The sequence below is a fragment of the Alligator sinensis genome, unplaced genomic scaffold (genome assembly GCF_000455745.1).
Source record: "Alligator sinensis unplaced genomic scaffold, ASM45574v1 scaffold135_2, whole genome shotgun sequence".
Lineage (NCBI taxonomy): Eukaryota > Metazoa > Chordata > Crocodylia > Alligatoridae > Alligator > Alligator sinensis.
The window spans coordinates 688,841-711,726 of record NW_005842067.1 but is presented as its reverse complement, the minus strand read 5'-3'; the positions used below and the strand labels follow the sequence as shown (position 1 = coordinate 711,726).

Genomic DNA, 22,886 nt, shown 5'->3' with positions numbered 1-22,886 from the left:
GGGCCTATAGTTTCCTGGGTCCTCTTTCCTCCCTTTTTTGAAAATGGGGACCACATTGGCCCTTTTCCAGTCCTCTGGCACCTTGCCAGAGCACCACGAGTGCTTGTAAAGTTGTGCCAGGGGTCCTGCAATGAACTCTGCCAATTCCCTCAGTACTCTGGGGTGGAGATCGTCAGGACCTGCTGATTTGAACACATCTTATCCCTCCAGATATTCCCTGACTAGGTCCTCACTGACCCTGCACCTCCCCTGGGGCCATCCGGGATCCCAGTGCAGGGGATGTCCCTGTCCCTGCTCAGAAAAATGGAAGCAAAGAATCTGTTAAGGAGATTAGCTTTGTCATCTAGTGCTACCATCAGATTACCAAGCACATCCTGCAGAGGCCCCACATTACTTGGTACCTTCTTTTTACCCTCTATATATTTAAAAAAGGATTTCTTGTTATCTTTGATCCGGGTCGCTAGTCCCAGTTCCATCTCTGCCTTAGCCTTCCTAACAGCCTCCCTACAATCTCGAGCAATGGAGGTATAGTCCTCCCTGGTGATGGCCCCTCCCTTCCATTGGGTGTACACCTCCTTTTTGGCTTTGAGACATTCCTGGATGCTTTTGGTGAGCCAGGGGGGCTTTTGAGCACTCTTGCCCCCTTTGATCCACATGGGGATGTCACCTTTGGGCTTGGAGGATCATCTCCTTAAGGAACGACCACTTTTCTTGGATTCCCAACTCCCCTCCCGTCTGGGACCTCAGTGCCTCCCCAACTAGTCTCCTTACCTCATTGAAATCTGCCCTCCTGAAGTCCAGGGCTGCTGCCCTGCTGCAAGCCTTTGACACCCTGTGCTGGATGGTAAATTCCAGCAGGCAATGATCACTATTGCCCAGATGGTTGAGCACTCACAGTCCCCTCACCAGATCATTGCCCGTGGCCAGGACCAGGTCTAACAAGGTATTTCCCCAGTGGGACTCTGCACCTCCTGGGTTAGATGGAGGTCTTGTAACTCGGCTAGGAACCTATGTGAGTGGTCAGACCTGGCTGACTGCTCTTCCCAGCAGATGTCCGGGTAGTTTAGGTCACCCATGATGACCACATCCCTTGACTTCACTGCCATTGTGAGCTGACCTGAGAATTCCTGGTCCAGCTCTGCTCCCTGGTTGGGTGGTCTGTAGTAGACCCCCACCATTAGGTCCCTTTTCCCCCAAACCCCTTGTATTCTGACCCAGAGCACCTCAGTCTGCCCCTCCTCTGGCCCAGTGCTATTTGCTGAGGATGTGTATTGCTCTTTGATGTAGAGCGCCACACCCCCACTTTTCCTCCCTGTCCTATCCCTCCTGTACAGCCTGTAGCCCTTGATGTTTACCGCCCAGTCGTGCGTAGGATCCCACCAAGTTTCAGTGAGCCCCACTATGTCTGGGTTTGTGTTAGCTAGCAGGAGGGCAAGTTCCTCCTGCTTGTTTCCCATACTACGAGCGTTAGTGTAGAGGCATTTAAGGCCTCCTGAGGTTGTATGCACCTCCCCCCCAATCCCAGGACTATCTGGGCCCCGGTCTCTTACCTGGATATTTCTTGTGCTCGTCACCTGTCTTGGCTGGGCTGTACTTGTGGGTGTCTCTTGGATCGGTGTTCTGTGGCTCCCTTGGTCCTCTTCCTCCCCCTCCCCCAGTGAGCCTAGTTTAAAGCCCGCCGGAGGAGATCAGCTAACCTGAAAGAGAACATGCTTACCTTCGGGGGAGAGGTGAAGCCCATCCCACCCGAGCATGTCTCTTGTTCTGAAGTATGGGTCGTGGTCCAGGAAGCCCGCCGTGAGACACCATTCCCGAAGCCGCAAGTTGACATCCCGGATGCAGATCTCATGGCATCTTCCACGTCCGCTCACTGGAAGGCTGACTGTCTCAAAGAACAAACTCTCAAGGCTTCACTGACAAGTTTTAGCACTCCCTGGTACAGTATTTGGATGAGAAGAAGCACAACCTAATGTCCCAGACTGGCCAGAAAAGAAATCAGTAAGACACATTTTCCCACATCTGACCACGTGGCTTTACAAGCTTCCTGTCTTCCATTGTTCCTAATTCAGGCAAGAGACTTCTATGTTTTCTGGTGAGCTTCTCATTAGCAGGTAGCATCAGAACATGGCTTCTTGCATGAAATGGGAGGGATCTCTCAGGGTCTTTATTTCCAAAGCTGCAGTATGTGCAACATAACAGTTTAAAATACAATAGTGAATTCAAGTTTCCCCTGGTTTCATAGATTTCATAGACGTTAGGGCTGGAAGGGACCTTGGGAGATCATGGAGTCCAGCCCCCTGCCCCAAAGGCAGGAACTGGACTGTTGCACCAGGACTGTTGTTTTACTAGTCTTGTTCAAACTTGGAGTAGAAGTGAAAGGAAGGGTTAATATGTCCCCAGTGGACTAGAAACCTGATGCACTTCAGTTTATGAAGTGGTTTGCTGTTTAACTCCTTGCCTTAGTTTACCCTACTGTCTGAGGTAGGTAATACTTATCTTCCTTCGGGACGCCATTGTGAAGTTAACACTTGTAACAGTCTTTGATAACTTCAAGTGGCAGGTTCTAAAGAGGCCAACAAATTTATTAATGCTTTATTAATACTTTATTAATATTAATACTTATTCTTTCTGTTTTGAAGTGCTTTCTCTGCAGGCCTGAATTTCTTCCATGGGCATGGAAAGATGCAGCTGGAAAATGAGCTTTTTAAGAGTCACCTGTTTGGCAGATACTGGAAACAAATCAAACCAGCTAATATACCGAGTCAGGGAAAGGTTAATCAAGTCAAAATCAAACCAGCTAATATACCGAGTCAGGGACTGGTTAATCAAGTCCCCCGCCTGCCTCAAGTAGGAAGTGGGCATTTATTTAGACATTTCTCCTCAGTGAGTCACAAAATATTCCCAGCTTGCTCTGCCCTCATTTAATTCTCTTTCCAGTGACCTCTGATTTAGTGTTGCTCAGTGTGTTGGGCAACCTAATAGATGTTCTGATCCTGAATGCCACGGTTGCACTCACATTGATGTTTCCAGTATGGTGCAGTGTGCCTCTGAAGGCAGTCACGATTTCTGTGAGAGTTCGGCTTCATCTGAAATATTTCTCATTTTTTTCCCCTGACCACTGCAACCTTTTCCCCCAGAGCCCTGCCATCTGGCAGCTTCATCAATATGCTTCTCAAGAGACCGGGAGGGAAATTGTGTTATAAATATATTTTTATAGACATTTTCCTTTTATGCTGAATAAATTCTTTATTTTTACAGCTCGCCATTCCGGAAAGCCAGAGCCTTGTATGCTTGCAAAGCAGAACACGACTCAGAGCTCTCCTTCAAAGCAGGCACCATATTCGATAATGGTAAGTCTCAACTTCCCAAACATTGAGTATATCACGTAATACAAAGTGCTTCACAGAGGGAGAGAGACTTAAAAATTACAGAGAAAATGAGGCTTGCAGAGATGTTTTTAAGGATAAGTTTGCTGTATATCTATAACTTATCTGAATTGCAGTGCTCAGTATCTTTGAGAAAGAGGCTCAAAAGTTGATCCTAAGCAGAGCTTGAATGCTTTGTTGGGAGTCATGGAAGCTCAGCATCCTGCAGAAGGTACTTGGCACTCATCAAAACTGAGTGCTTTGAGAGAAGGGGATTTGTTTCATAGGCATGGATTAGAGCAAGTGCAGAATGTTGCAGAGAGGAAGCATCAGGAGAATGATGCTGGAGAAGCTGAGAACCTGCCATCATGGAGCATTCATTATAACAGACCATCCATATTGTTTTTGATGAGCACCAGAGGGTTGAGTTTGGCACGCCAAAGAGGAACAAGTTACTGTACATGATTAGTCTCCATCGGGGGGCAGAATCAGTTTGTGTAAATGTGAGTGTGGAGATAGGTAGGAGGCAACAGATCCCAAAATCCATTTTTCATAAATGACGCTAAAAATTCAATGAAAGATGCACACAGAATTATTTGGACACAAATATTAAGTCCATCACACACCCCTGATTGGGAGGGTCCTTTGTGTCTCAAGTCTGCAGTTCTTCATTGGGACCCAGACTGGAAGGAAGTATTTTACGGTACTCAGTAACATCTCTCTGAAAGGGCTGTAGTTAGCAGAGAAGTGCAGGCTGCAGACTCAACTCTTAAGACAGGAACGTCAGTTGTCTCTTCAACACCAGCTTTGTCCAATTAAGGCAGAATACTGATGATTTCCAAATAAATTCCCTTTCGATGGTCTTTGTCTAGGGCAGGGGTGTCAAGTTCTGGCTAGGGCTGGCCTGTGAAACCACAACCGCTGGCTCCCTGATGCTGGCTCTGGATCTCCAGTTGACCCACATGCCACATGTGACAGGCACTGGACTGACCTCGTGTGCAAGGCTAGGGCATGCATCTCATGTGGCGCCTACTCTAGGGCCTATGCTACATGTGGCACCTGTGCAGGGCCAGTCTGGGATGCCCCCTCCCTGCTTGCTAGATCCAGTGCCCATGGAGACTACATCACACATGGTGTCTGCCCTAGCCATTCCAGGATGTGCACTGCATGTGTTCATTCCAGCCAGCCCAGGGTGGGTGGTGCATGCAGCACAGGTGCTGGAGCAGGTACCATGAGTAGTGCAGTCCTGCACTGACCAGATAGGGCACTGGATCTGCCATGAGGATGAAGGGATCTGTGGGTTCTCTGCATGTCAGGTCCAGTGTCTACTCTGCTGGTCCAGGACTGCACCATACATGGCCCCTGCTCCAGCTGGTCCAGGACCTCTACTGCATGCAGTGCTCACCCTGGATCAGCTGGAATGGTGGCGTGCATCCTAGGCTGGCTAGAGCAGACACTGGGGGCACTGGATCCAGTGTGTGGGAGGGGGAAAGGGAGAGTCTGTGGGCCCGATTTTGGCCCAGAGGGCCAGATGAATTTGACTGGTTTAGGGGAATGATAAAGCTGTGGCTTGGCAGGCATGATAGGAGAAAACACAGCATTAGATGAAAGGGTTGCAGACCTTTTCAGGTCAGTAAGGGCTGTGTTTAGGAATATGGAGTTTGTACCTGTATATTCAGTTCTAGAAAACAGCTAAGTGTGGCCACGACATTTGCCTCAGTGCAGTGATACACCATTGTGAACCAACGAGAACCAAGCTAGTGGGTCTTCTCTCACTCTGAAGACCCATCCTGCTCCTCAGTTGGGTTGTTTTCCTTCTGCAACAGCTGCCAGCTGTTCCTGCTGGTTCTTGGCACTTATAATAGTTCCTGGAAAACATGTGCCCCAATTCTCCAGATAAAATTACATTGGCTGGTAAAAGGTACTTGCCAGGGTACTGAGTTAAGCACAGTTCTGAATGCTGTACTCTGTGTATGGGTATGTGTATCCAAGTGCACTGCCCCATGTCTGATTTTATTGCTTTGTTGCCCCATTCTATTCATTCTTTGGATTTGGGGCTGCATAATTAAACCCCCTTTGTAAGGAGGAAGCTCAAAACAATCAACTCCAGCTACAAAAGCTGCAAAAGCTTGTGAACCAGTTGATCAACGCCTTACTTGGTACTTGCCTCATAGGGTAGTATCCCTGAACAGCTTTCTAAATGAGATAGATTAGCTTCTGAACATTGTACTAGAACTGCTGTAATGGTTCATTTATCAAATGAAAAGGGGAAACAAGTGTTTTATTCTAGGCTGTAATGTGTGTCCTTTTTCTCCTACACATTGAAAGTTGGGGTTGTAATAGATAGAGTGAAATTAGTTAATTTATTGGTCTTGTTATTAAAAAACCTGGACTTTTCTACACCAAGAAAATAGATGTTTTGTCTAATGGAAGCTTTCAGTTCTGTCTTGGATGTAACTGCATTGCCTGGAAAAGACTCATCAATTTCCAGAAGAGCTTTGCCTTTAATTTAGTATGTTGTTGTCATTTTGGAAGCAGTTACCATATACATTTTTCCTAGGAGGATCTGATAAGAAGAGGAAGTCAATTATCTATCAGTAAGGGAGATTTCTCTTTCTGGGCATCTCATGGATGTCTTCTTAAGTAAACGTTCCCTCCTCTCTGCGCATATAGAAAACAGGACTGCTAACTACGAGCAAGATTGATTGGAAAATACTGTTTGCTAGATAAAAACTGATAGATTATTCAATAGAGAACTTGTGCAGAATTCCCTAATCATGTAACAGATAATTTTGTAGTAGCTAGAGGGAAGAAATGTAGAAGCGATACAATCTAGTAGACAGTGTCTAAAATTTATTATTGCTTAGAGAATTTATAAAACCTAGTATCGATAAAAATGGTTTCTAATTAAAAGAAACATTGGCGAAAGATGCATAGTTTGGACTAGCTTTAACTGGCGCTCTGTAGTGCTTGCAAGAAAGCAGTGTATAAGCATCAGCAAATTAATCTAACTGGGAATGCTAGTTTGATCAGTCAGGTAATAAAACAGTAAATAGTGTTATGTTCAGGGTGTAAATTTAAGTTTTTAGAATAGATTCTCCACTTGAGAATCACGTTTGACTTCCATAGAGTTTTCAGCCTTTCTACCCTTATCATTGTACTTAAATGAGAGAGAGTTTCCAGCTCCATGTGAAGGAAGTCCTGAAGGGTGGAGTTGGGGAGACCTGTTATGGAAGCAGAACCACTAATCTGTAAGCACCAGTGACACAAATTAGAAAACGTGGCCAATAATTTTATTAAAAGCTGACATTTAAACATGAGTTCTGGAAGTGATGTACCTCTGTGTAGGCACTTAACATAGTTTATAAAGATTTAGGGCCTGATTTCCTTGTCTTCAGCTAGAGTTGTAGGAAAATGAGCCCTAATTCCTTACTTTTAAATACATACCTTTGAAAATGTCAGCCATAAATTCCGAGTCCCATTTTAAAGGGAAAGCCCACCAAAATGAAGCAATTAATCTAAAAGCTGTCCTGATTGCTTTTGCCAGCTGCTGTAGTTTTTAAACTGTGGAAAAGTTATATTCAGTTTGTACCCTAATTTCATACCATAGTGGTATATTCTGATATATTGGACTGGAATTTATCTAAGGAACATTAGTCTATTTTTTAAAGAAATTGAAGAACAGTTTGTGGAGCTCATGTGACTCAAAGAAGCATTTTCTTGAGCCATTTATTGAGATCTGGAATTTGAAGACTGGACTTACATGTGTGCATGCACACACACATACAGTCTTTTGCTGAGTGTAACATCTCTAGGTTCAGACCCTGAGAGGCCATTCTTGCCATATGTTATATGCTCTCAGTCACATTCTCTGGGTGTTTCTTTGATGTCTCCTTAAGAGAGAGAGTTGTGTTGCTGCTGAAAAGTGACACTGTTTTCAGTTTTATTCAGCTCAAAAATTGACGCTCTCAGGATGGTGCTCCCCTTTTGGGACTCCTGGCAAGTGCATTTTTTCTTAAGTTGACTACTGGTCTCTGATTAGATAAAAGCCTGAAGACTGGATGAGAAGGAAAGCCAAGCGTGGGGAAAAGAACAAGACTCCAAAAGGGAAAATCTTTAACATAGGACCTGGAGTAGAATAAAATTATGAGTGATCCTTAGAGCTGGTTTACACTCTCTGGCCTTGTGTCATCTTAAGTCATTAGTGCATGCAAACATTTATCTCTAGATGTAACATGGAGCTGGACTTGAGCCATAAAGCTCCAATTCCGATCTGAACACTCCCAAAACGTGAGAATGTTTGAACTTACATTTTGGATCAGTCTTGTCTCTCATGCACATTAATTTTATTCGGACTCCATCATTTCCATACAGAACCTACTAGTAAGCAAACTGGAGGATGCACACTGTCAGCAAAAGGAACACCCCCACAAAACTTACTGGCTTGTCTGGTCAAAGTGTCTAGCTGACTTCAGTAGCTACCTACCTTCTTTTAGATCAGTGGTGGACAACCTTTTAGGCTGCAGGCCAGAATAACCCAGTTTGGGTCAGAGGTGGGTAGGCAGACAGGGAGGTGCTAGGACCCAGCTGCCATGGCTGCTTCTTCCCACAGCCTCACAGGGAAAGCACCACTCCCACTGGTTATCCTCAGAGCGACAACCACCACCAACCCAGCCCCCTGCCCTCCCATGTCCACAGGCTGGATCAAATGGCTCTGTGGGCCAGATCCAGCCCATGGGTCATAGGTTGCTGACTCCTTGTTTTAGATTGTTGTGAACTGATAGCAGCAATCATGACTGAGCACAGAATAAATAAATATTCTACCTTGAACATCTCTGAAAAAAAATGTCTATAAGAGAAGACCTTGTAGACAAACCTAAGCACTTCCTATCTCTAAGTGCTTCACTTTGCTTCTCTAGCAACAATCAGAATGTTAACATTTCTTATTCAAGCAACATGCTGGACACATAAGCAGACATAAAATTATTTTCCATTCCAAGTCTGCTGGAATCCTAGGCTATTTTAAATCATTTTTCAGAATGGCCTGAAGTAAATTCATCCCTCTTCCCCATCTCATGGAAAATAATCATTCCAGTTCTTGAAATCACATAGCTGTTGCCTCCATGCTGCTGTGATGTCTAGCGTTGTGGGTGCTCTGGCCCAAAGAATCAATTTTTTATCTAAATATCTGTTAATGCAGCATTATGGGTGGGGTTGGGAGGGTCACTTTGCTTTCAAAGTGATAGCACTGCATTTCATGCCTTGAGGACAAGATGGAATCGCTGTTGGGAGTAAGAAGATTCTCCAGTGAGTCACTTTATGCCGAACACTTCTGGGCCACCCAGTACCTTATTTACTTGCACACCACCCACACTCTTTTCCCAAGTATCAGTCCTCCTTCCAAATTGGGATGCATGTCTTATGTTGGGAAACTGATTTTCTACCTATAATAGAAATACCCTGCTTTGATTCTTGCTCCACCTTCGATTCTTGCTCACAACAGTAGTAGCATTTCCATTCAGGCAGCTGAAGGAATCTGTTAACTTAATGGCTCATTGCTTTTTACTCAAAAGTGGTAACAATTGTATCTCCTTTTTAATAGTTTTGGTGTTCCACTAATCAAGCTAACCTTTCTTCTGGCAATTTTGCCATCTTTTAGCTGCTTAGGGTCAGTCGTCTATGTAAAATCCTTGAAGACTTTTTTTAGCTCTTTTCAAAATCATAGATCCAACCATGAAAACCAGTCTTCAGCAGCAGGTAGGGTTCCAGCCATAACTCTGAAAAAATCTTTTTTTCCTTGTTCTGCCTTCCAAAAAACAAAGGACATGTCTTAGATGGGGGATGTATGGATTGCAAGAACATAGGATATTTTTCTTCTTTTTCTCTTCCCTCATGCATCCCAGTAAATACTTTTCTGTATCAGGCATCTACTTGAATTGTGTAGTGCATAGGCAGTGGGAGGTATTGGTTGGTACAGAGTTGTCTCTGTTGGCATTTGGAAGGGGTAGTTGGGTATCAGGGCTTAAAGATTAAGGAGGGAGTTTAGTGGGTAGCTTGAGATTGGAGCACATGCCTTTTAATCGGAGGGAACTGTGCACGTGTGGTGAGAGGGGGGATTTTAGAGGTTAGCTGCAGATAAAAAAAAATGCTGATGTGGGAAAGTTTGGGGAATAGTGTGGGTGTGAGGGTGTAGAGTACTTTTGATGTTCTTATGTAGGCAGGGTTTTTTATTTTTTGTTGGCCCATTTTCCTTCTGGAATTCAACCTAGAAACCAGGTCACTGGAAAGATCCTGCAGAAATCTGAGGTCTTTACAGACTAGGAAATTTGGATAACTCTGAAATGTTGATTTATTGTCATAATCTGATAATTTACTGTGGTCAGAGTTTGGAGTATTTCTCTGCTGCATCGGCATAAAGCCCTTGTTTATGAAATAAGTGCTTTCTCTAGACTCTGTTCCATTGCCCATATGTGGAGGGAAAAAATAAAATACTCTAGGCTCCTACCAGAACTACTGCAAATGTCTCAGATAGCTGGAATGATACTGCAGAGTTTTGGGCTCCTTGCTGGAGATAACGCTGGTATTTTTTCTTATGGAGACTAGTTTAGGCCTAAACAAGGAAGTTCAGAGTCACAAGACAGTTGAGTTAGCCATATGTGCTTAAGCTTAACAAATATTTTAACTCAGGTTTTGGGGAAGTTTAAAGTCTTGTTTTATGTAAAGTACTATATTTTCTTGCATACAGCACATCTTTACACACCTTGTTTTTAAAGACAGAATGGGGGGGGAGATCTTTCCTTATAGTAAGTAACTCAGTAGCAACAGTTAGAGAGCTGATCCTGCACATTGTCCCTGTAGATCACTTTAGATGATACTTTCTGTTTCACCCATAAGCAACAGAGCTTGCTGTTGCCATATTTCTTGCAGATAATGTGCACTACAATTTCCAGCAGCTGGTTTGTTTTTTAGTGTATGCAATAAAATATGGTAATTTTCCTCTCCGCGACCCCACCCTCGCTCCCGTGTGTACACACCAGTCATTATTTGGCAACCTGCTGTTTACCTGAGTGCTCAGCTCAATTTGCCTCTGAGTCTACTATAGTCATTACAAAACTTTGTCGGGGAAATGCTTTCCAAAAGCAAGCATAGGAAGTTGTGTTAATGAGCAGGGCAGAGAGAGAGGGAAAGTGCTTTAATTGTCCCAACCTCCCTAGAAAATTAGTTTCCCTAATTTAAAAAAAAAAAAAATAAGAAAGCAAGGCCTTGTTCTCTCTGGAGATTGCCTTTTATATTATCAGCACACACACAGCAATGGCTCCTTCATAATTCTTCCTTCCTTCCTTCCTCCTCCTGCTGGCCTGGGCCTATGTCTAGGTTTATATAATCCTCTCGTCATCACAATGGCTTCTGCAAACAAGAATATAACTTCTTTGCCCCAGGGTTAAAAGACTCTCACACAAAGTGAAGCAAAGCAGGGCTCAGAGAGGGGCACTGAGAAGTGTTCCAGACCTTGGGATTTGAGAAGAGGATCCAGGGAAAGAAGTTTTAAGATACAGAGCTGAAGGGAAGAGAGCAGATGGGATGGAAGTGCTCGAGCACGGGAAGGAGGGAGGGAAATGGGTTTAGACTTTAGTATCCAAAGAAAAGGAGAGGCAGAAGGGTTTTTCTGTGCTTACACCCAGGGTGTGAAGTAAGGGGAAGCTTGGGGTGCTGGGGAGTGGGGCTGAGCCCCCTCATAGGAGATGAGAGCCGCCCGTAAGATTTGAACATCATAACCTGGCGGGGTCTCCAATCGGATTACTCCTTCACTTAGGTGGACTCGTTAATCAATGAACCAGTTTAATTTTTTTTGCAGACCACCCCCCAAGAGTCAAAGTGTAATTCAAACCCTGCTTATACCATCTGAAGGACAAAAGAAAGGCGTCACATCCCCTCCGGATCTTGAGAGCAGGGAGGAAACAAGAAGGGGTTTAGATATTAGGGATACACAAAGAGAATGGAGGAAACTATTATGTTGTCCACAGATATTCAGAAATAAATGACTCCCAACACGGGGTGGGAGAGAGAGTTACCAGACTGACAAGCATGGCATTTATTGTAAACATGAAATAAAACTATGCATTTATTGCCCTTAGCAGATTCAACAACCTTAGATTCACACATGTACATTCAACATATTCACATCTCTCACAGAAATAACAGACCACGGAGACAGAGAACAATGAGCAACACATTTTGGGTATCAGGACTCAAGCTACCCCCTGGAGTAACAGATGTGAAGCCAATGGTCTTCACTGGCATGAATTTGAGTCCAAGCTTCTGACATCTGCAGTAGACAGTTGCATTTCTCTTGGGGATGAGAGAAGACGTGAAACTCATCTATAGAGAAATGGCAGGAGATACCTCATCCCCATCATTATCCTAGTGAGGGACGATGCAGCATGAACAAATGAGGCTACCGTCTCCTTCACGCGGGAGAAGCCCATGCTTACCTTTGGTGTTTGCTGCAAGAGCCCCAAAACTTAGTGAGCATCTGTTGTGGCTGCACAAGGCCTGATTTCTTTCCACTAGAAAATGCCACTAATATCCTTCTGTCTCTCCTCAGTTCATCCATCTCAGGAGCCTGGCTGGTTGGAAGGAACTCTGAACGGGAAGACAGGACTAATCCCTGAAAACTACGTGGAGTTCCTATAACTTTGGGCACATAAGCAACACTGCTGAGCTTTACATGGTATCCATGACAACTGCTGATTAGAGTGTTGTAGATCATTTGCTCTTTGCCACTGTGCAATGCAAGGTGAAAGACTCGCAAATACCTATTGAAATGAATGTTTATATGAATAATAATGTACACATCTCCTTCGGCGATCCATTGTGGCACGTGCAAAGGCACTGCAGAAGAGGTGGTCAGAAGCTTCTGGGGAGATCATTCAACTCTTTCAACTTCTTGCGCAAATCCTGTGATTCTTGCGACTTGTTCTGTCACAGTTTTTGAGCCTTCAGGTTAATGAAAAGGTAAGGCAAAATACGACATCTGAAAAGGAACTTTAATACCCATTGCAGGGCCAGTCCTACAAACCCTTTTCTAGCAGGAGTGGCCCCATGGACTTCAGTATTAATTTCACTGGGGACTGCCTACGTAATTAGTACAAATTATGGGGGTACAACATTGGACCCGAAGTCACCACCTTATGTCAGGGGAAGGAGATAATATGGGAGCAGAGGCCATCGCCTTTGCTTGCTCTCAAAGTCTTCTGTGTTGTTGAATCAGCCAAGCCTCATTTTGTATGTGCGAACAGGAAAGCAATCTCTCTTTCATTTAGCTGTGGCAGGAGAGAGGTTAAGGGACTGTCTATGTACGTCAAACCTGTTTCTGCAGCAGCAGTTTGCGTGACACTCAGCCATCCTTTACAGGATTCAGTCCCAAACTCAATGCACGGACAGCGGCAGTACCCTGGTAACGACAGCTAGCCAACATGCTCCAAAACGGAGAACGTCATTTTTTAATGCCATTAAAACAAGGAGGGGGGTGGGGAAAGGGTTGAATGATCTCTGGAGAGTGAGCACAATAACAGCTGTGAATCATCAGATCTCTTGTGGACATCAGCACAAACAGACGAGAGAATATTTTGGACCAAATCTCTCAACTTTTTTAGATTTATGCAGGGTAAACATCTGTGATCTGTGCAACCGGCATTTCCTTCCTGGAGGGCAAGATGCAGCTCCTGATAAATACCACTTCTTTTGTGTGACTTGCTGTTTCGCATCATCACTTACCAGCGCTCACTGGAAAAAAAGGACCCAAGTTTACTGAATGCCCAGGCCGCTCTTATGTAATTTTCGAGTTACATTTGCCACTCACTTCCATAGCTTTATAGATGACCTTTTTGCTTGCAGCCTGGTGTATAGTCTGTCTATGCCAAGTCTGTGCAGTGCTGATTATGCAAGGTAAATTCCTTTGTACCCACATAAGCATTTGTTGTTCATGTAGCCAGCTTAAGTTGAAAGAAAACAAAGGATTAGTTTTTTTGATATTTTCCCCCTTTCATTACAAAGTTCTGAAGCTTTGCTGCCTCTCCTCTCCATTACTTGTTCTGGGATAAATTGTTTTGCATAGTCCTTAACTCAGCTCCAAATTACTTAAAAAAGAAGAAGAAAACTGTATGATTGCAAAGCCAAACTTTACAGATATCATGTCAAGTACTAAAGTGCTTACATTTTGTACTAGAAAATAATGAAAGAAAATGTGGTGTCTTGGCAGAAAGAATTGTCTAGCCATCATATTATCGCACACGAGTGGGATTTATGGGATGAACTTGTTTTCTTTCTTTTCTAATTTTTTTAAATTATTTTTAAAGAGGCTGAGTGGTTGAATCAGTGTAAGTGTCATTGTTTATTTTTTTGCAAAAATATTAACATGTAAATAGGATAACATGAAATATTGCAAGGGAAAGTTCTATATTTGATATTTTTAGCAGAGCTGTAATGAGTTAGGTGTTCAAAGGACATTTGAAACCAGTTTAAAGGGAAAGGCACACAGACTGACACATGCAAACTTTTAAACTAGTTGACTTTTTCCTCCCTCCCTCCTTCCCTCCGTTCTGTCACTGACCCTGCCAGACAGCTGGATTGAGCTTTTGCTCACTTTTAATTTTCATTTACGTTAATTATACTTCCTGGACTTTTGTACTGGAAAAAAAGAGAGGAAGAAGTACTTTTTTCCCAAACTCTAATGCTTACTGAGCTAGTATTCATCTTCCAAGGTAACAGACTTTTGGTGAGGGACACAGCTCTTTACTTTTTGCTTTTGTTTGAAGGGTCTTATTAGAAATTGTACTGCAATTAATTATATAATTTGTTTTGAAAAGACATGCTCGTCCCCTGCCATCTTAAATACACAGATATATGCATTTACAAGTGCGCGCACACACACACTCATGCCTTTTTGGAGTTTCATTAATGAAGTGGAACCAGCTAAGAGCCTTCCTTATTTCCAGATAGACAGAGATAGGGGAAACCCCAAATCTTAGCTTCCTGGCAACAAAAGGCTGAAGGCTGAGGGGGGATCTAGTGGCCTGTTACAAACTAGTCAAGGGGGACCAGCAGGCATTGGGGGAGTCCCTGTTCCCCCGAGCACTACCAGGAGTGACTAGAAATAACGGTCACAAGCTGGCAGAGGGTAGATTTAGACTGGACATCAGGAGGCACTACTTCACAGTCAGGGCAGCTAGGACCTGGAACCAACTTCCAAGAGACGTGGTGCTGGCTCCTACCCTGGGGGTCTTTAAGAGGAGGTTAGATGAACACCTTGCTGGGGTCATTTGACCCCAGTACTTTTTCCTGCCATGGCAGGGGGTGGGACTTGATGATCTGCGCAAGTCCCTTCTGACCCTACCAACTATGAAACTATGAAAAATAATTAAAAGGCTAGAAGTTATTGAAGATGAATAACAGAATGTCAAGGATGAAAAACTGACTGCCTGAAGCCCACAAAGAGGAGAAAGGGGTAGATTTCTGGCCTAGTTAGTCAAAAACACACTCTCACAAAGTTTTTGGCCAGATCTATTTTGTTTGAAAGTCACTTCAGTAAACTTGTCTCTCACCATTCACTGATTAACTTTTAGATTCTTGACTCTCCCAGGTAGACTTTAGTGACATACCCGTGAATGACATAATGAGACACATGGATGTGGGGTGAATTGGGGGATCATGTGGAGATTGTTCCTACTATGGACAGGAATGATGAAGATGGGAAGGGCATTTCTACATGTGCTCTCAACACGGCGTCAGGCACTTTTAATTAAAAGCACCTGCGCGTCATGTGTATCAACAGCACAGCGCATCCCCACGCTAAGAAAATGGCAGCAGGGCGCTTTGAACTAAAGCATATCAAATATATTTTATTTGAGAGCACATCACCGCCATTTTCTCAACGCGGAGACACGCTGTGCCACTGATGCATGTGACACACAAGGCTGCCAGAGTGCATCAGTTTACGTGCTCCAGCAGACGTGATTAATTGAGTCTGCTCCCACACCCTGGATTTTTTTATTTTAAAAGCAGAGCAGGCTCCCTGCATATAAGTGCCCAAAAGGTATCTGACAGCCTCCTCTGTTCTGCAGTACTTTCTGGCTTGCAGAATAATCAAATGCTCAGGATTGAATAGTTTGGAGGAAGTTCTTAATGGGGTAGAGAAGAGGGTGTTTCCCCATTGCACTGCTCTAAGTTCACCCTTTAAAGTTCACAACAGCAGAGTCTCCCTATGCCTGAAGAACGGTACTTGTGTGATAAAAGGTATCGCATCGACCCAAAGAATCTTGTCTGCTTTAAGTTCACCCTGGCATTTTAGTACCTGACACGTTTTAGCATTTGTTGGTCTATATGAAACAGTTTGCTTGGTCTGCATCCATGTTCCCATGGACCAGTGTCCCACAAGTGTCACCATGACAATGAGCCCTTACTAACCCTTATGTTGACAGTGTCGACATTGAAATCCAAAGATTTGACTAAGCAATGGAAAGGGAACTAACTTCTCAGGTCAAAGGCGGGACTCCCCCTGAGGAGGGCGGTGAAATTTTTACTGTCATTGTCTGCTGAACTTGCTCCATGGATGGAGAGAGGGCATCGTCCTCTTTGCCCATCAGCCTGACGTGTTTGTTATTTTGTCCCCTGTACACAATCAGTGTTTGAGTTTTGTGGTCTGTGCTTCATGTCGGAGGGGTGAGTCTTTTCTTTCTTGTGAGAGTCCAACCCACCAACTAGCATCATGAGAGAAAGGCTGGCATGTTCATCCACATTACTTTAACTTGAAAATATTGGAAGGTTTTTAAAATGCAAAATGAGAATCCAGCCACTTCCCCGGACAATCTTCAGAAAAGTGTTGTTCCAATGACACGTTATTTTAAAAGCAAACAGATTCTTTGTAACCTCCTGTTGAGATCAGTTCTTTTAATGAGCCTGTTCAGAGATCTCATTAAAGGGCATTGGTGTCATGTGACTGAAACATTAAGGAACTGTTTTTTAAAAATATACCCGTTTGTGCAGAACTGGATTCAGCAAGCCCTCAAAAGGCACATTCGTTTTTCTTGTTTGATACGAGTGCATAAGTCAAAGTGGTCACTGATATTTGTGGTAGTTAAACTAAGAGTATGCCTACCCTCCTCACTGCTAAGACAAAAGAGGATTTGCAGGATAAATTAACCTGATGGTTAGACTATTTCCAGGACCTGAAAAGTCCTGGAGAAGAAACCTAGCCAACTGGCCTATCATGACTGGCAGATTCTGTGTATTTCCCTACATCCATATGACACCCCTTGGAGTGAAGGGTCTGTGCAATTTCAGAACGGGACTTATCTCTGGCAACATATTTTTGTTTTAGCTTTTGAAGGAAAACTGTGTTGCAAGAGAATGGATAATCTCATGTGGCAGGTCTAGTCCTGCAGCGGGGTGGGTTGTGTGCTCCCAACAGCCAGCTAGTGTGCACCACCCCCCTGCTTCCTAGCTCCTCTGATCTGCCACCCTCTGTCTCGCCTGCCATGCCTTGATGAAATCAATTAAGCAGGAAGCATCTGAAGGCTTAGAGAGAGTGGGAGTTTCTTTGGGCCACTTGGCTTCCCCCTTTTTGCACTTGTCCAGGCTCTGATTCTCTCAGCCAGGGCCTGATTTGTTGTAGCTCTCCCCATCAGCCCTGGGCCTACTCAGTCTGGCCTCAGATCTCTGGTAGCAGCAGCGCAGCTGGGGATTAGACTCCAAGTAGGGCTCTGGCCCTCCTGGTTCTGCCTGCCTGAAAGGGGTTAAAACCCCTCTTTCTCTCTCTCAGGCTGTGACCCCTTGCTTTCAAGGTGTGACAACATGCAGGGCACTTTAAGGCACCTGCACAGTGACCTCCTCCTCCCTTCACAGTTGCTTTCAGTCCTCCAGTCTCCCATTACAAAACAAAGAGGAAAAATCCAAACTGAAGGTTTTTCTCTTGCTTTGGGGCAGTGAACACAATCTGTACTCCTGGCTTTACCCCACAAGCCTGATGCTTAAACCACCCAGAAACAAAAAGGGAAAACAGCAATGAAACTCACTGCTCTTCTGGAGCTATTCACAGTGTTCATTCAGGCCTTCTCCCCTGCCAGCACAACCATCCTGCCCTCTCCATGATCAGGACTCCACTGCCCCTGCAACCTGAGGGCAAGTCTATTTAAGGCGAGGGTTCCCTGTTCCAGTAATTACAGACATGTAATCTAATTACGTGAGTAGGCTTCCCGTTCCAGAGCCACTCATTCACAACTACCTTTGGGTAACTGCATGTCCCTGCATGTGCGATAGAGAAAGCTACTACCCTCTGTAACTTTAAAAATCTGGGTGTCAGTGGTATTTCCAAAAGTGACTCTGGCCCGAAGGGCATGTCTACACTGATATTTAACCACCTGTCTGCCCAAACCAATCTGTAAGCCCCCACTCTCAGCCCCTGAAGATAGTCCAGCCTGGCCCCAGCAGCCCTGGTGAACTTCAGGGTATGAAGTCGCACCCACTCCCTGTCTCCATCCTCTCTCTCTCTGCAGCATGGTTAAAGCTTAGCACAATGCAGACCTAGGGCACAGGAAGTCCACAAATAGAAATCCCACAATTTCCTTTTGCTGACTTCCCGCCCCTCTGCAGCCCACCTCCTGTCTCAACTGCACATCACTAGAGCTAAGGCTGGAAAGAGAGAAAAGTTGTCCACAGTCAACTGATTTCAAAAAGGGCTACATTTGAGGAACAAGCACAATGTGGACAGATTTGATGTGGGCTAAAAGGGAGGATAAAGATGGGGAAGGGAAGCTCACTTGGCCTGAACTGGTTAGAAGCAGATCTTAGGGTTGGCTTGAAAAATCTGCATAGGCATACTCTTAGGCACCTACATTTTCTTGCCTTTAAGTGAGAAAATGCTAATATCTGCACTCAAATATTTTGCCGCAATATTGGTGGTGAGGTGAATTTATCATATCTGTATGTTGGCAGAAAGCCCAACTGTAGATGCAGTTATAACAGCAGAAATGTGCTTCTGCTAGTACTGCTTAATTCACTCACCAAATTGGTGTAAGCTATATCAGCAAATACACATTTCTGCTGTATAAATATACACTTGGGAATAGCCAGTATGGCAATACCTGGAAAACTTGCGTATAGTCCATCCCTTAAGTTCCTAAGGTATTTTTGAAAATGGGACTTAGGCTTATAAGTCACTGAGGTGCTTATGAAAATGGCACCCATGCATAACTGCAAAGAAAAGCACTTTAATGGAAGTTGCTGTCCTGGAAGGAAATGGCAGATTTTTTTTTAACTTAGACTATTTGATTTCTCTCTATCTTCTCTGTTTTTAGTTGGTTCAGAAACTGGTTTAATCTTTTTTTCCATTTTCAAAATTTTGCATTACTTAACCCTCACCAATATAGTAGGTTTTTTTTAAACCAGACCAGTGGTGCTCAGTCTTTTTGCCCAGTGGGCTGGATGGCCAGTTTCCAGGGAACCGGGTAGGGGGAGGCGGAGGAAAGGAGGCATGGCCCAGTCCCAGTCTGGCTGTGTGGAGGGAAATGGTTGTGGCCTGCCCCTAATTTGCCTGTGCAGGGGGGAGGGGTATGGCCCAGCTCCAACCTGCTGCACGGGGCTTGGGAATTTGGCAGCAGGAGAGGGTGACAGTGTTAATTGCCTCTGCTTCCCCACCGCCAAATTTCCTGACCTGTGGGGAGCCCCATGGGCCAGATGCCATGACTCCTCAGGCTGGATTTGGCCTGCTGGGCTGGTGGTTGAATACCCCTGTACTAGACAGATGTTGCAGATAGTTACCACAACATTAAACACGTTACTCAAAAGCCATTGAGAAAGCAGTGACTTTCAGAGTCACTGGTAAGTAAATTCTATGCTTTATTTATTAGGAGTTTTACAATTTTGGCAAAAACACATATTGTGATAATACCTGTTGAGACAAGATCTAAGTCAGGTCCTAGCGTGAAACTCTGCTTCCTTTGAAGGCAATGCCAAGCTTTTGTTGGGCTCTGGTTTCACCCCTAATATCTACTACAGCACAGATAGTATTTAGTAGGGTGATAGACAGAAAGGCCTCAAAATTACTTTGGTTTATACTAAATAAGTAAGGCTGGGATTCTCCAAGCAGCCAATGGACCTGATCTTTGGATCCATTCAAGCCAGTAGGATTTGGATTGGGTATTAAATTTGGATACGGATTTCATCGAGATTTGATTGAGAACAGGTCATAAGGGAGTTAGGCAGCCAACTCTTCATAAGGGAAGTCCAGATACTGGGATTTTAGGCTGTGAAATGCCTTACTGTGTAGAGAGCCCTATTCAAGTCACTGGCCCTATTGGAGTAAGGTTCTGCTCAATATGAGAGGCAATCTGGTCCTAAATATTTATCAAAGATTTCAAATATTTATCAAAGGCCCCCTCCGATTCTCTTAATTGCCTTATTCTGTGGAAGTTTTGCTTGAATTTTAAGGCGTAAATAGCAGCCTAAGCCATAACTGTTCACAGCAGTTTTCCTTTAATAGCTTTGAGTCATTGAGCCATTATAGCAAAATAAAAAAGAGTGGGGAATATTAAGAGAAGGTACAAATATTGAAGTACCATAAAAATGCCATTTAAAAAAACTTTATTAATATTTATAGCAAATATTTACAATTTACTTTTAATAACTTACGAAAAATGTTCCATAATGCCTTAGTTATGACTGTTTAACAGAGAATATTGCGCAAAGCTGCTTAAAAGAATTTCCTGCAATATGGAGAGTGTTAAAGCGATGTGCATATTTAATACATTATTGCAGATTATTTTCAAGCCTGTTGTAAATGCTGCATAATGTAATAAATATTAACAAAGCCCTTAAAAATGGCTCTTCCATGAAAAGTATTAGCCCATAAATAATTCACTGCTTTAAACTTCAGATGTAATATATCTGTGTAAAACTGCGTGAGACTGAGGTGTAACTTTTTACTGTAAGCGCTACCAGCCAGATGCAGAGGTGTTTCCAGGTCTGTAGCTCTGAAGGCATCCCCTTTAGCAAACACGTTCTCTCTTGGTTTGAATAACAATATGCAAGAAGTGGCAGGCAGCATTATTTTGTGTTTCCAGGCTGTCCTGCTCGGTGCTGCTGAGTTTATTTATTGGCAGAGAGATGGACTAGAAACTGGCACTGGAAACTCCCCTTTGAGGTCCCCATAGAAAGAACACTGTAAAATATGCTGCACTGTCTGTCTCAGGCACCATCTACACATTTCACTTGCAGTTAATGACGCCTTAAGTTGTTACCCAACTATACATTCAACCAGCCAATGATGTGATAATGCAAGCAATAAAATACAAAGTTATTCCACAAAAAATGTGTAATAAATGTCACTTGTTTTTATCACACCATTAATTGCATGTGTGGCCAGGTGCTTCCCTGTGGCTGGGAGCCCCATCAACTGAGGGTGCACAACCCACTGCCAGTCCCCAGCTGATGAGGCTCATTCATAGGGACAGTGCAGGAAACGCTGCTGCTGCTGTGAGTCCTGTCAGCTGCGGGACTTGCAGCAGCAGGGGCTGGTGCAGGGGGAGCCTGGGGTCATGATCCCGGGCTCCCCATGCACTAGCTATAAGGTGTGATAGCGTCTGATGCTGAATCCCACAATCATGCCTCCTACCATGCATGTGCATCGTGGCAGGAAACGTGATTGTATGGCTTGCGTATCAGATCCTATCATGCCTTTACCTGAACGTGTAGAGGGGCCCTCGGTAGCTAAGTCAGCGTCTCCGTTGTGTTCCACGGAACTACTTGGCTCAGATGTACGCTCTGTTACTTCTTGCTGTTACTTCTTAGAGAGCCATATTTAAAATTCAGAAGGCATTAATGGTGATAACCACAGCGGGGCATGCTCATCTCGGGTAATCAGAGCACAAACTTTGAAGTGTCATGCAATGGCTAAGGCATATCAAACACCTACTCCACGGCATCTCTCGTGGTCTTAAATTTTCTCAGCAAGGTTCCCATACAAGGACCTTTTAACACAAGCATGGTGACATTTCCTCTCCCTCCACCCAGCTTTATCAGCTGCAGGGCTCGCAGTGGGCCTTTCTTAAGATGGGCCAGATCTTGACATCATTAGGAGTTGCAGGTCTGCATTGCCTCTTGGGATCAAACCCTACCATACGGTGCCTAGCTGTTAGTACCATAGGACAGAGTAAGCCATGTAACCCTCCCCCAAACTGCTCTTGCCTCCACGGGTTGTCATATTGATTTCAGTCTCTGCTCTCTACTTTACTCTGGCCTGGATTTTGATCTAGAATTTTCCAATCAGAAATCCTGATTTTTATTTTGTTTTCTTTAATGGCAGCTTAAAAGAGGGGAATGAAAGATGAGATAAATAATTAAATATATGTATGGCCTTATAGCCATTATATGCTTGGCATAGTCAAAGGTTGAATTTAGTGTAAAGTTTGGGAGCAGATTTTGGAGCACCAATCCTAATGATTTTCAGTACGACATGTACTTCTAGATCCCTCAGGCACTTTTGAGAGTCTCTCCCTTTATTTCTAGCTCATGGGTGCTCAAGGAGTTATGTACAAACCAAACGTGACCCATTGCGTTCCAGTAAAGCAAACAGACTTACTTCATATATAATAAGAAAATTACAGAGGATGGTAAGTTGTACGTTGTCTTGACCCAAGAGGCAGGATTAAAGTTATGGGCATTCCACATATTAGCATAGGGTAAGCCGGGGCGTGAATTTACAATGTAAATTCACTTTGCAGGAGCTAACTGTGGACACATGTACTAGTTAGTAAATGGAAGGTAGTCTGCCCTGCTTTGATTGAGGCCTAAACTACCTTGCATTTACCACACAGTAAAACAGCATGCAAAAGCAGTTGCTCTGGAATACATGACATGCAGTAAGTTCCCACCGTAGCTTGAGGTTACTTGCTTCAGTGTCCAGGACATAAGCTGTAAGTACTGAAAGCATGCCGGGTACAATGCCTTTCTCACTACCATTGATTCTGACTGCCACGTAAAAATCACCTAGTGGTCAGAGTTTGTCAGAGAACTGGAAATCTTCCTTCTCAGAACTTCCCTTCTCTTTAGGAAAAGCCATGAATTTTATAAATGTGAATCCAACAGGGGGCATGGAAATTACTTTTGCAACCCGTGCAGGTTCATAGACAATACAATCCCTTTGACTGAATTCCTTTGGGAGTTTAAAAGTCCTAGAGAGAGGATCTCATTCTCTTTAATTTTCTATTAGAAGCTATAGGCATTAGCCACAAGGGTTCAATTAGCAATGAAAGCATATAATTATTTCAGTTAAGCAGCAAAATGTTGAGAACTGCAAATATTGCCACAAAGGCTGAAGGAAATAGCATGCAGCTAGCTGAAGAAAACCTGGCTTTGTTGCATCTTCAGTGCTTTGCCCTCTTAACACCAGGTCCTTTTCTCCAGCTGTGATCTACATTACCTGATGCTGTTCTCTACTGAGCCCCAACTCAAGCATTACTTCCTAGT

At 43.9% G+C, this 22,886-nt stretch overlaps 1 protein-coding gene across 9 annotated transcripts in view; it reads left to right on the top strand.

Annotated features, from left to right (window-relative positions):
- ARHGAP26 (Rho GTPase activating protein 26) overlaps window positions 1-22,886 on the top strand; it is a 332,594-nt gene that overhangs the window by 308,813 nt on the left and 895 nt on the right. For 4 of the 9 annotated variants that reach the window (XM_025204032.1, XM_006023538.3, XM_025204035.1 and 1 more), the window contains 2 exons: window positions 3,259-3,350; window positions 11,971-14,503. In XM_025204032.1, the coding sequence (XP_025059817.1) occupies window positions 3,259-3,350; window positions 11,971-12,059 (181 nt within the window). In that variant the 3' untranslated portion in view covers window positions 12,060-14,503. Of the gene's footprint in view, window positions 1-3,258; window positions 3,351-11,970; window positions 14,504-22,886 lie in introns of those variants that run through there. The other 5 variants (XR_003094020.1, XR_003094018.1, XR_003094019.1 and 2 more) reach the window with 5 other exon arrangements.